Here is a 13,854-nt window from a genome sequence, read left to right on the forward strand (position 1 = left end):
GCACTGAAGAACGTTTTAGGTTGCATCCTGTGCTATTTGTTTACAAAACATCTCAAAGAGACGTAGGACAAAGGCATTTCAGTGAGAGCACAAGAGAGTGGATACTGGGCTTTTAACAACTCCCTCAAGCCCATTTCGGAAAAGCAATGTAAGGGTGAAATAACTGAGTACTGTCCCTGCCTCCACCGGCACTAAGATGGCACACACCTGGTTATGCAGCAAGCCACTTCCAGATTAAACACAGCAGACATTTTTGGCTGAGTTAGCATACAATCAGGCCAATGATCAGGTACAAGACAGACAGCAGCAGCAATGCTTCCCCCCCACAGAAGCAGGCAGCCAGGGTGAAGCTTCAGCCAGGGAAATACAGGCTGCCACAGAGAGGGATAGACCTATTCTTTCCTGTCATCTATTTCCATGTCCTCACTGGAGGAACTCCAATAATACTGCAGTCACAGTTCAAGTCAGGTCAGCTCACTAATTCAACTGCCTTGGCTGGGAAGGAGTTTGGCTTGAGCAGGTAATGGCAGCATGTGAACCCCTCTCCCCTTCCACACAGCACATGAAATTATATCCTGCAAGACTATGAAAACAAATGAACTCACTGCATGTGTTAAATAAAATACCACCTCCCATATGGCACTTCTAACTGGATTTCCTTCAGAAACAGAATCCTGCTCTCTACCCCTCCCTCAAGCACAGCTTCAGATCTTGAAATCTTAATAATTAATTCCTGCTTCAAATCAAATATAATTCCAGCATTCTTGATACATGACCTTAATCACAAAGCATGTTTCATAAATATTAGAAAAAAAATGCCTTACCATTTTCTATCACAATAAAGAAGTCAACATAAACTATCCAACTCAATAATAAGAGACACAATAATGCCTCCTCCAACACTCTACTAAAAAAGAAAAGAGATTACCTGGGAGATATGGTTGATGGAGGACTCCATCCTCCGTAGCTGGGACGCTTGAATGTCCAGCAGTTGTAATACATTGTTGGCCAGTGCATTGATCTGATAAGCAACACTGGCTAGAGACTGAGTTGTGTAGGCTTTGGTCTCTTCCAATGCTTTCCTTTTGTCTGGAGCCTGTAAAGCAAAACAACAAGACATCTGCTTTAGGCCAGGAAGAGGATGGGGAAAAAGGACAGGAACAAAAAATACAACCTGTATTTGGAAGAATCTGTAATCAAGAAGGTCTGGCTGAGTAGCCAAAGTACTTGATCTGTATGAAAAACCTCAGTCATACAGAGGTGAGAAAGTATTTGAAAAATATTTAACAATAATAAATTTAGATGCCAAGAAACAATTCATTCAGTAGAAAAAAGCAACACTACCATGATTTGTTGGAGTTGATTTTCTAAAGCCTGCCCAATCCCTCATTTCTCAAAAAGCCTCCAAATCCCCATGACCACTGAAATGCTCCTTTTGCCATTTCTTATGAGGTCATGTAGCCCAGGCTAATTATGACAGAAAAACATTTTCCCACAGTTGGGTGTCCCCTATTACACATGCCATGTACAAAGCCCACCCTCCAGCTATGGTGGCTACTACTCCCACAGACCAGGAGAAGGATGAGTAAAGCATCAGGATGGCATGCACAGAGGCCTCCTGCACGCAGGAGTACTTGTGAAATTATCCCTCCTCACACAAAAGCTTAATAAGCTTTCCTTGACAGCTGGGAAAGTTCATCACTGACTGAGGAGACACACCTGTTTTGGTATCAGAAGGGAATATATGCTTTCCCCTCTAGGGTAAAAATACAGAGAAAGGGTAACTTTCCCACTGAAATCACACCTTGCTAAGGTGAAGTCCTCAATCTGTCCCTCATTCCTGGGGAATGGCTCCAGCCCAAGATCAGGAACTGTTTACATGACTTGAGTTGCATGGCTGAAGTCCCTCCCCTCTGACAGGATGGGAGATACCAACACCACCTCTACCATGAAAACATACACACAGAATCCCTCTTGAAGTACTGCCTGCATCACGCCGTAGGAGATGGCAGTGGAGGTGATGTATTTCATCTGTTACCCAACTAGCAAACTGCAGCTATCCAGAATTTCCTTCCACTTGCAATAAAGATGCACCACATAAGGAAGAGTTTGCTGTACACAATGACTCAGTGATAGTTTCTTCCTAATTTTATGCATTTGTGGAACAAACAGTAGACCTCAGCAACCAATAGAAAAAGTCCATATTAATAGCCCCTTCTAATTAGGCTTCTATTTTTATTGTTGATTTCTTTGAATAACACTCTACACACACTGCATGCAAGAGCTACAATGTTAAGCACAAAGCAAGGAAACAAAGATATTCCATTAGCATTCAACTGAGCCCTATGTTTTCCAGTTTCCGAACACTCATTCATTTTTAAGTCGTGTCTCCTATTTTGAAGAAGAAAACCAGAAGGCAAGCTGTTCATATACATTATAAAAGTTGCATCATTACCTAAATACTGCAAGATGTTAGGCTATGCTACATTTTGCTTATATATTTTTTAAACACCAGTGAGTTCCCCCAATCCAGGAATTTTGTTCATATTCATGACTAACATTCCTAGCAACGTTTGACACCTATTAGTGACACTGACACTTGGTTAATGCCAGCCTTCAAATGGAATTCATATACAGATGCCTTCTAAAATATGAAGGAGCAAGAATGGTTCAATGTAATCTGCTGCCAAAAGGCAGAACAGCTATTGCACGTACTACGGACAGACTATGTAAAACTCCATTTTTTAGTATTTTTTGCAAACAGTTACCTTTCATCTAAAAATAGCACTGGCATTTCTAGCTGTCAGAAAAAAATAGTAGAAGTCACTTTGCTTCTTCAGAAAACATAACCTGCAAAACAACTACCAAAGGTTCAAGAAACAAATTTCTGAAAGCTGGCTTTCCAAAGAAGCATTTTAAACTTCAAACCACAGGTAGCAGTGACTTTAAAAACATTGTCCTGCTGAACTACAGCCTAAAGAAATCAACTGATAATTCACACTTTAATTTCTGCCACTGCGGAAAATGGTAAAAATGTAGGCAGCAGATCAGCGGTGTCTGAAACAAAAGGTTTACCGAACCAGATACAACCAGTAAAGCAGCAGTCAACACTAGTGTAACTTCACAGAAACTCAAGTGGAGATCTGCAGCCTTCACTTAACAAGTTTTCTTATTACAAAGTTTCAATTAAATACTATTAGGCTAAACACTAAGAGGTGACAAAGTCACAGCACTCCATTACTGAGTGTTGTCAAAGAAGAAAACCAGTGTATAACAAGTTTCTTTTCATCTGTAATGATTCATTGATTAAATGTCTTGCTCTCATTTGCCTAAGCACCAAACTTTTTAGTTATTTGCTCAAATTACTACTTTGGCAGCAGGATTAAATGAACATAGTTGAGATGTGGAATGCATTTCATGTCCTATAAGAACTAGATTAGGAACATTTTCAAGCCTTGCAGATAATTCAGGCAGTTTCAGTTTGTCGATTAAATAGTTTAGATTAGAACTAACTTGACCTACAGTCTTTTGCATTATTTTAATGTGAACTGCTGGCATCCACAAGATATAAGCTAAATTTTTCACAGACAGCAAAGGCAGGAGGGTAGAGGGAGAAGCCAAGAACTGTGCGACAGAAACAGGAGGGAGCAGAGAGTTCCAGTGCTCTTCAACTCTTACTTTCACATCTCTTTTTAAGCAAAAACTGAAAGCAGACTGGAAGACAGCACACGTGTTTACATTCAGTGTAATATATAAGCACTAGTTAACTACTCAATTTTGAGACAACACAATACAAAGATTGTCACCTGACTTCTTTCCTAATGGTTCAGAATTACTTTGCAATCTAGTAATAAAAGCTTCAAAGAAATTGGTTTTTTTCACCAGTTGTCCTTGACAGAAACAAAAATTTGATCCCTCCAGCAGAAAAGTGGATATTCTTTACAGAACATCACAGCTTTTGAAGTTTCCCTCCGGTAAGCTCCCACCTGTATCCCCAGTTCACCACTACCAGCCATGTGACTACAAGAAAATTGCTGTTTGAAACTGCTTTCACATAACTAGCTTTAATACTAAAAAAATTTAAAAAGAAAACCTCTCAGGTAATTTAATGATGTACATAGAGAGTTCAAACTGCATGGCACTCCACACTGCATACCACGTATTTTTGTCAAATGCAACTTGCATTATAAAGCTTCCTTGAACAGTTTACATAAATACTATTGTCAAGTCAAAACTGGTTCTACACCCAAGCAATTGACACAATAAAAACAGACTAGAAGCTTAATTAGTGAGTCTTCAGTTCAGTGACATGTCAAGGTCAAATGATGAGGAACCTCTCCATCACTCTACAGCTGATCTTTACAAGTCACACCTTCCCCTCTCCAAAACGCCATCCACACAGGCACATCCCCACAACACTGTATCTGCATTGTTCAAGCCATCTGCCCTCTCATCTCCCTCTCTCTCAGCTAATTCCCACCATGTGCCAGTTCATACAGCACACAGCATGTACAGGCTCCCTCCACAAATCTCATCAGCTCACACTGCAAAATCATCTTCAGAAGTCAAACTTTCCCCTGCAAACACACCAGTCCATACCCTCAGCACCTGCTGTCCAACCTCTCTTCTGCCTCTTTCAACTTCAGTTCCATTCGCTGTGCTTGAAACTCCCTGTAAGATAAATTCCCCACCAGAACAACTGGTTCCATTTGACAAAGGCCAGAAAGCAGCTTATCAGATCACACCGAAGCTGGCTGGCTTAGCAAAAACAAACCAAAATCTCCTTAGTATGTGGCATGGGTTGCTCCACATTTTTCATCTTCAAGCTGTTGGAATATGTGCAAATTCAAGCACAGAAAAACTCATCCAGGATAAACTACTAACAAAGAACTGCCCTAAAACAGTAAGTCAGTAAGTTAAACAGAGCTCTAAAGTATTGAGTGCTCAATAGCTGTTCAGATGCTTGGAGTTCTGTTGCTGGACTTGATCACTCTCAGCAATCAAGCTACAAGAACACCTTTACACTCAATTCTATTTGCCTTTGCTGTCACTGCTTATGCACCTTTAAAATGCAACACTGCAGGACATTTGGGTTTGCTTCACATGCAAACACAAGAAAATTGTTCAGTTTTATGCTTTGGTCTTTTTGAGGAAGAATTCTAGCTACCATTAGCTGATTAAAGATAAAATTAGTATTACTACAATCAGCTGAATTCCTGTGGCAACTATCTCTATCACGCATCACAGAATGCAGCTATGCAAAGTCATCAATACATTCATTAGTAGTCTCATTTGTTCATCTCATCATGTATCTATCTTTGGTATTTACAGTATGCTTTCTGATAACACAAGCACTACAGTCGGGGTTTCCAAGTCCTGTTTTCTTCACTAATGTCTTGCCATTTTAACTCAGAGATCTGTATCAAACCACCCAGTCAAAATTTTTATCTTATGGGCTTATGTTAACTACAACCTACAGCACCTAACTTTTCAAGTCAATAGGAAATACTTTTACAGAATGGTGAAGATGTACATTCTAGAAGTGGCTTGGAGACTCCTAGACATCTGTACTTTAACCTGTCTGAGAAATACCTGGGGACACTTCCAAGTGGGAGGAATGGATTTCTGAAAAGTGGTTTCCACACTGAGAAAACAGGAACACACCTCCCTAAACCAAGGGCTTGTAACATTATGCGGCACTTCAGATATTTGAGTCTAAAGTTGCTGCTTCACTGATCTGATAAGGTTTTTAACAAATCAAAGCTGATCTTGAGGGTTTATTTGTTACTTCTGACTGCTAACTGCAAAAAGCCTGGACATCTCTAAACTATTCACAATACATGTTCTTAGACCAAGTATTTCACATCCAAGCAGTAGTAATGTGTTTGTAAAAGGTTTAAATATGCCATATACACTAGATTAGACTTTTGGCTCAGGAACTAAATGTAATTTATGTTCAATATCATGTCCCTAGATCACTGTAAATAACTGAAGAGCTACATACTGAAGTAGGTACCCCACAGATACAGGCTCTCCCTTATCAGTTTTCAGAGCTTGTCAGACTGCTTTGTAAACATACTGCACCATGGTAGACTTTTTGGCTGTTATGGATGGTTATTACATCAGAGTATCAGTTATACATTAAAGAAGAGAGAAACACTGACAAGTCACAGCAGCAAGTGCCACAAGTTTCTATACTCTGAAGAACTTTCAGGAGCCAGCCACCTACCTGGAAGCCATCCAAGTAGATCTACACAGACTGTGATTATTAGTAGCAGGTACTCAGCAGGGAGCATTCAGGGTTTTTATCACCACAGATACAGCCTTAAGGGATATATGATATGACATTCCAAAGTGGCATAGGAAACTAAGGTTTCAAAATTTACAAAAGGGGTTGCTTACATTACATATGCCATGCAGGTAAGAGTATCAATCAGGTGTGTCAACTGTCTCCTGCAACAGGTTTACAGTACTTGTGCCATACAGCAATTCCACTGAAGAAATTCTCTCTGCAATTCATTAGGCTAGGCAATACTTCAAGGGGGTGGATGATGTGCTGAGTGCATCCCAATATCCACAGTTATCTCTGGTCTGGAATTTATCTGCCTACAAGTTGGACTGTTCTTCACTTATCAGCACCCCAACTCCTCCACTGAAAGTGAAGCAAGCCATCAGAAGGGTTAGCTCAGAAGTTCAAACTCAACCCTTGTCCAATGTACTAGGACAAGAGACATCCTCAAAAGCACCACAAACAAGGCTGTAGAGTCACCAGTACACTTTGCTTCACCTAATGCCTTTGTTCAACTTAAGCAGATCACTATCCATATCCTTGTTACTGGAACCCCTTGCTCTGCTATTCATATCATTATTATCATCAGTAAAAACAACTCTGGGAAACTCAAAAAGCAAGCATTTATGTGGGGACAAAGAACAGGAAGGGACTTAGTCCAAGTACAGCCTGTTAAAATGACAAGACCAACCCAGCCTCCATACGAAGCAGTACTAAAGCCAAAAAGCCACACACATTCCAGACCACTGGGAAATCTCAACTAAAATTCTGCATCATAGAAATCAGTATTAAAGTTCATGCAATGCTCACAAAAATACTCAAGGGTTTTACTGAAGTGATTTTTATCATAACTTGTCATGAAAAACATGACAAATTATGATAAAAAACTTGTCATAGAAAACTATGTTGTAGTTTTCTACCATTCCTGAATTTGTGTAATTTGTGCAAGTAAAAGCTCAAGATTTTAATTACCCCCACAACCTGCAAGCTATTAAGAGCAAAATATTGCAGTCACTGAACATGCCCACCTCCTGTCCAAGGCCTCTCCAGGAGGCTGACAGTCAATCCTTCACTGACAGTGAAAACAAGAAATAGAACTGACTATTCAGCACATTTCTCTCTTCACATAGTGAGAAGTAGCGTCAAATAGAAATATTAAAGCTCTCAATCACTTAAGTAACTAGTTGTTCCAGGAGTATGGAGGAATCTGAAAGCCAGGTAAGGTACAGAAGAGAGGTACCATTAAGAGCAAGACTCCACTCACTAAGGAAACCCAAAACTAAGACCAGCATAATGAAAATTCTTTCAAGTTCATTCAGTAAACAGTAATTCTTCGCATCTACTAAGGCAGAAATCCTCAATAAACACAGCAAAGCTAGCATCTCCCATTCAACTCGAGGGAATTTTCTTCCAGCATCTAAGACAAAAAAAAACCCACTGGTATGAAATAATACCATGTCTGATGAGTTTCTCTAGATAAGATGCAGTAACTCAGCTATACAAAACACAGAGAAACTGGAAGAACTTGAAATCTCTTCTCCCCAGGTAAAGACCTTGCACAATAAAGCTGGCATTCATTCCAGGCACCAGAAGATGAGATGATCACCACCACCACTACACCACAGTCCACAAACAAGATTTCAGTCTGTTTCATTTTAGAAACACTATCTTGACAAAAAACATTGACTACTCAGCTTCTTTATCTCAAGGGTCAAGACACACCAAATTACTGTTTAACAAACACATACAGCAGTGTAACCAGCAGTGCCTGTAATTCCCAAACTCCGTTTCAGACAAGCCCTTCCCCCAAATCCTGTATGCACGAGACAATCAGCTAGAAGCAAATCCTTCATTTCCATCAATAATATTCCCCTGACCAGTCCTGAATAGCCTTGATAGCAAATTAGCATTTCTATGGGCTGAGAAAAAATTTAGTCAAACTCACTGTGTCCTTCCCGATTTTCTTTTACTTGAAAAGAAAGTTGGTTTTCATTCTGTTGATTAACTGTAAATAGAAGAGTCTCAATTTTTTAAAATTAGTTTCTTTTTGGAGGAAGGTAGAGGGAGAAAAGCTTCTATATTAAGGGGAGAAGTTAATTCCAATAGAAAGTTTAAGGGATGTACATATATCATTCATATATACACACACACACACTTAAACAATAAATAAATTTTAAAAACAACAACTGAGGAATTCTATTTTAATCGAGGCTGCAAACATTATAGCAAGAATAAATCTCTCCACTAGGAATGTGATTTATAAAGCAATGTAGCCTCTGACAGATGGAGCCTGGGAAGGTACATGCCAGCTGCTCTGTTAGTAGCATTTTCTGCCCGATGCAACAAACAAGGTTCATGTTGGCTCTAGACTAAGCCACTCCCCTTATCAAAAACTTTTATATATATATATATATATATATATATATATATATATAATTTCTATACAATATATAAAAATACTGTTGAAAATTTAATTTTCAGTTCTTCTGCCAAATCAAATCAGAGACGTCTCAGTAAATATGTTGGCACAATACATTGTTACTGGCAGTTGTCACAGTCTGTCTATACAACCATAACTGCATGCCACACTGAACTCAAGTGACAGAAGCAGACATGCCCATGTGTCATTTTCACACAACCCTCGTACACTCAATTAGTAAGGCTTCAAGGCTGCACACAGCAAGGGTAAGAAATTTGGTCCAAGTCTTATATTCTGTGTTTTACATGACTCAGACAATATAAGCTTCAGTACAGAAATCACATATTTCATTCCTGTAAAGCACTTCCCAATAGCTGCACATACAGTTGCTCCAAAACTACACCTTGAACTTTCTTGCAGTGTCTGATTTGCCTTATGACATCAAAAACAATTTTCTTCAGAGCCAACATAAAGCAGGCTCTGACACCAGAGATATCAGCCAGAGCTCCAGAGTGTTTGACTCATCATCACCAGATGTATTTAAATGACGTGCAGATGTGGCACCTAGGACATGGTTTAGTAGTGGACTTGGCAATGCTGTGTTAATGACTGGACTTGATGGCCTTAGAGGCCTTCTCCAATCTAAATAAATCTATGATTCCGTGATTCTAATGCCACTCCTGAACTGTCAGACAGAAAAAGTAATCCTTGGCACTTCCATAGCAGTATTCTTCCTTCAACACTAAGAAAGCTACCCAAGGCTTTGGAGCATATGATTATTTTGGCACACCAGACAGCAGATAACAGCAAATTAGAGAACTTACAGTGCATAGAGAAACAAATAGAATGTCTCTCGAATATTGTTTTTGTAATAGGGCTTGAAATTAAAATGGTTTTCTGTTTACTTTCTTAAGTGATGGCACCCACTCTCAAATATTAGGTCATCTAGCAAGATATGCTCCTTGGTAAGTCAGAGACTTATTTTTCAGTCTTTTTTTTTTTTTTTTTTTTTTGGTGAGGATAAGAAGGAAACACTTTAGTGTTTATTAGTTGCTTCAATATCCTCTCTGTGATACAGTGGCAGCAACATAGAACCAAGCTGAAGTTTCTCCAAATTGAGAGAAAAATCAGAACTTGGTAGACTTTCATGTCATGCAAGCCTTTGAATCCAAACAGCTCAGTCACCTGCTTTGGGGCAAAGCTTCTCAGTTCACTCTGTGAAAAAGTTCAATTATGTTCATAACAATGTTTCCTCCTATGGATTTTGTTTACCTCTTCAGTTTACTCTCAAGGACGGTGACTGCTGACATGAAGTCTTTTATTTCTGTTTTGACAAATCAAACTGAAGGTCTAAACCCAGAATACAGCAAGTCTTTATCTGAAGACAAGCAACATGCTAAAATTTGATGACTTGATAAGTAAGCTTCAAAGACTATCTTTTTCCCCTCCCAGATTTTCACTCTCTAGTCCTCCCTACCTTCTATGCAGGTCTGGAGTAATAGCAGATAGCATTGAGCAAGCAAGGTTAAAACAATGAGATTTAGCATAAAGGATCAAATTACAGTCTCATCACAGCATGTCCTGGTATCACATATTATTATCAAAGATGTTCTAGCATTCAAAGGGTGTCTATGAAAAAGATGGAATCTCGCTTTTTACAAGTTACTCCTGAGGAGATTCCAATTAGACACAATAGGAAAAGTTTTCACAATGAGAACAATCAGTCACTGGAATAATCTCATCGGGGAAGTGGTGGAATCCCCAGTACTGGACATCTTTAATATTCAACTGGACAGGGTGCCGGGCCATCTTGTCTAGATGATGCTTTCTTTTGCCTAAGAAAAGTTGGACCAGATGATTATTAAGGTCCCCTCCCAACCTGGTATTCTGTATTATGTCAACAGGGCTCTGAACTCATACAACAGGGTAACCTCAACATCTGTGTGCAAAACAAACACACTGAGCATCAGCATCCACTAAAGGATTGGTCCAAAAACAAGGAGGCTCAAAGCTACACTCTACACTGCCACAGGTTCCTCCCCAGGGAGAGGTCAGAGATGTTGCAGGACAACAAAGCAGCGAGGGAAGTGCAAAAAGAGAACACAAAAGTCATTAGCAGGCCTGCCCAGCTCCAGGGAGAATCTCAAGGCAACAGAATGTAGAGCCAAGAGTTACACTGGCTTTCAGACAATCAGCAAATTTGTGGATTGCACGTGTTCCTAATTCAGGAACAGTTCTCATGTTTAAGAGTCACTTTAGACACACAGCTGCTGCCCAGATTTTACAGTTCAGGCAGTTCCCAAACATCACAGTATTTTTAAAACAAAGAAAACAATGGCCATTATAGGATCAAATTCTCTACTCATGCTTTGTATCACTACACTACTGACTATTTAGTGTCTTGAAGATGAATATACTCAGTCCAGCAGAAAACCACCACGTATCTCACTGTGCTTAGCAGTATACTTAGACCAAAAACTAGTGGATTCCCACAATTTTGTAGTAGCTTATTTCCCAGCACAAGGCATACTCTCACATAGCACACAGGCTATACAATGATCTCATGGTAATAAAGTAATGGACTGCAATACAAGGAATGATTGTTTTTATAAGAATTTGCATGTAATTGGAAAAAAATCAACCTAGTTTCTGTTTCTATCTGATCACATAAACAGCAATACTGCTCAGACTTTGATGCACTCCTGCACCTGACTGTACGATTTTTATTTGATAGTGGCTGTAAGCACACTACCATATCCAGCTTCTGTTTGCAAAATTAAGTTAAAATTTTATCCTATGGTTAGCAACAACATTCCAAAACCTTACAAGCAGAAGCTCACTTACATACTGGGTTATTTAAATTGCAACAAATAGAAATTTATCTCCTCTAAAAACCACACACAACAGAGCAAAACAGATGGCTCAGGAGAATGGAGGAAATGGAATAGGAATGGCAAGTCATTTCTTTCCCCATCAAAAAGTGAACAGCAGAATAGATAACCAGAACTAAATAAATATGGTAATCTCTACATCCAGCAATAGGTAAAACCTAACTTACAGAAACCAACAGAAGAAAGCAAGCAAATTATTTAATAGGAAACACAGCAGCAAGTTCAGGAGTGAGGGAATTGCTTTGTTTGGCTTTTCTAAACAAAGTCCTTGGTGAGACAATTGCTGTGCTGTTAGCTAGTACAGCAGTAGTTCAAGCAGCTTTCCCTAGAAATACAGCTGCAATGCCTCTTGCAGACACAATTACAGGAAAGTTTTCTAATCAGTGTTGAAATTGCACTGGTGTTTTTAAGATGCACCTTCACATTACTTTAAAGACCACTTCCCCTTTATGTACAATGTAGAAGGCAGATTTAAGCATATGCAGGAGGTGCAGTCATACAGATGACAGTAGAGCTGCATTTCCATGCAACCAGATGCATAAGAACAATCACATCCACATCACTCTGTCTCCCCCCCACCAGCAGGAAAACAAAACCTGAACTATTCTATTTCAGCACTTGTCCTAGGGCCATCAGGACACCTTGCTATCTCCTCTGTCATCAGCTAGAGCGGCCTTATTACAGCTGCAGAAGAGCTGTGCTCAGAGAAAGTCCTCTGACAAAAGGAACACATCACCACAGTTGTGTATCCACCCATACCCACACTGCCACTACCTCTGCATCTATACACCCTGGAGGAAGCTGGGCTAAAACACAGGGGAGGCCACGGGAGGACACGTACAGCAGTGGAGCAGCATGTGGGATGGTGGATCTGTCATTTCCAACTGCTTCAAAGCTTGGGATGGCCTCTCTACACTGCAAGAGGCAGAAGTCCAAGAAAATTTTATGCCCATTAAGTCTGCTGGTAAGGTTTACTATCACAGATAAGATTCTCACCATGACGTGAGCATCTGCAAGTAAGCCCAGGACTGGAACAATTACATTTCATCAGCTCTGTTCAAAACTCTAATTTAAAACAGCAAGAAGTGTCTGTGTCAGTGAAGAAAAAAAAACGCAGCTGTACTCTAAAAACATGCTCTGGGTTTTACTGAAGAATACACAGTATTTACATGTAAATTAAATCCTGCATGAATAGGGGGACAAAGAAGAAAAAACTTTTTATACAAAACCAGCCTAAACACTGAAGATATGCCCAAAGCAGAACTGGGGACTGGTCTCTTTACCACCTCCCCTTTCGACCAGTTCTTGGGTTAGGAAACTGCTTTTCAGCTTCCTGCCTTGTTGTTTTTCAAAGGAAACTGGAAAGCACAAAAAAACCAAACAGACCGACAACAAGTATGTTTTCTGTTCAACAACTACATAAATTTATTTTGCTATTCACAAAAGGAGAATTTTCTTATCATCACGGATAGCCACATTTTTGCAACCATTATACTTAAACGATGATGCATTTTTCTTAACTTTCACAATGGTTGTTTGCATTTAGTCATTTTCTGAGGAGGCAAGAAGCTTAAATGAGTACCTTTGCTCATTATTTATGTTCCCTATTTGCATAGCTCCTGCACAACTGCTCTATTAAACACCTCTTCCCCTCCAAGGCCAATTTTAAAAAGCCTCCTGCTTTATGAGACTGACAAGTATGACTCACAGTATTCCCCACGTTCATTTCCCCAGGCCTCGTGGGATGTTATGCAGCCAGTAAAAGTACCTGTTCCAGTTCATACTCCCCCACACCCACTGCTGCTGCAGTAAGCCCTTACAGCAATCTGGGGGAAAAGTAAAGCTATTTCTCTACTGTAGGCAGGAAACAAATAGTAACAGTATTTGCTTTTCATATTGTCCTTCTCAGCACCACAGTCAGCAAGAGAGAGTGGCTAAACACAGTGAAGGAAGTTACACACTCTTCCCCATTCTTCCTTTGCTCTTTTCCAACCAGAAACTTGGGAGTTTCCCAACACCTTCAAACTGCTTTTCAGTAATCCTTCAAACTATTCAAATTTTCTATCAGCAAGGCAGAAAGTTATCCAACAGATGATCTACTCTTAAAGTTCCTTTCATGCCCAAGGAACACATTTAAATACTCCACACATATGACATTCAGGACCAAAACCAGCAACTTCTCTCTCCAGCAGAGGAGCAAAAATCAACAGGTACCATACCCCTGCATACTTGGCTTCTATCCCCAGTAAACAAGC

The 13,854-nt window shown here is 39.7% G+C and overlaps 1 protein-coding gene across 9 annotated transcripts in view; it reads right to left on the reverse strand.

Annotated features, from left to right (window-relative positions):
- Positions 1–13,854, reverse strand: part of ABI1 (abl interactor 1) — a 77,842-nt gene that overhangs the window by 53,503 nt on the left and 10,485 nt on the right. For all 9 annotated transcript variants that reach the window (XM_041408285.1, XM_041408286.1, XM_041408284.1 and 6 more), the window contains exon 2: positions 929–1,096. In XM_041408285.1, the coding sequence (XP_041264219.1) occupies positions 929–1,096 (168 nt within the window). The remainder of the gene's footprint in view (positions 1–928; positions 1,097–13,854) is intronic.

This window comes from Onychostruthus taczanowskii, unplaced genomic scaffold (assembly GCF_017590055.1).
Source record: "Onychostruthus taczanowskii isolate IOZ18803 unplaced genomic scaffold, ASM1759005v1 scaffold3, whole genome shotgun sequence".
Taxonomy (NCBI): domain Eukaryota; kingdom Metazoa; phylum Chordata; class Aves; order Passeriformes; family Passeridae; genus Onychostruthus; species Onychostruthus taczanowskii.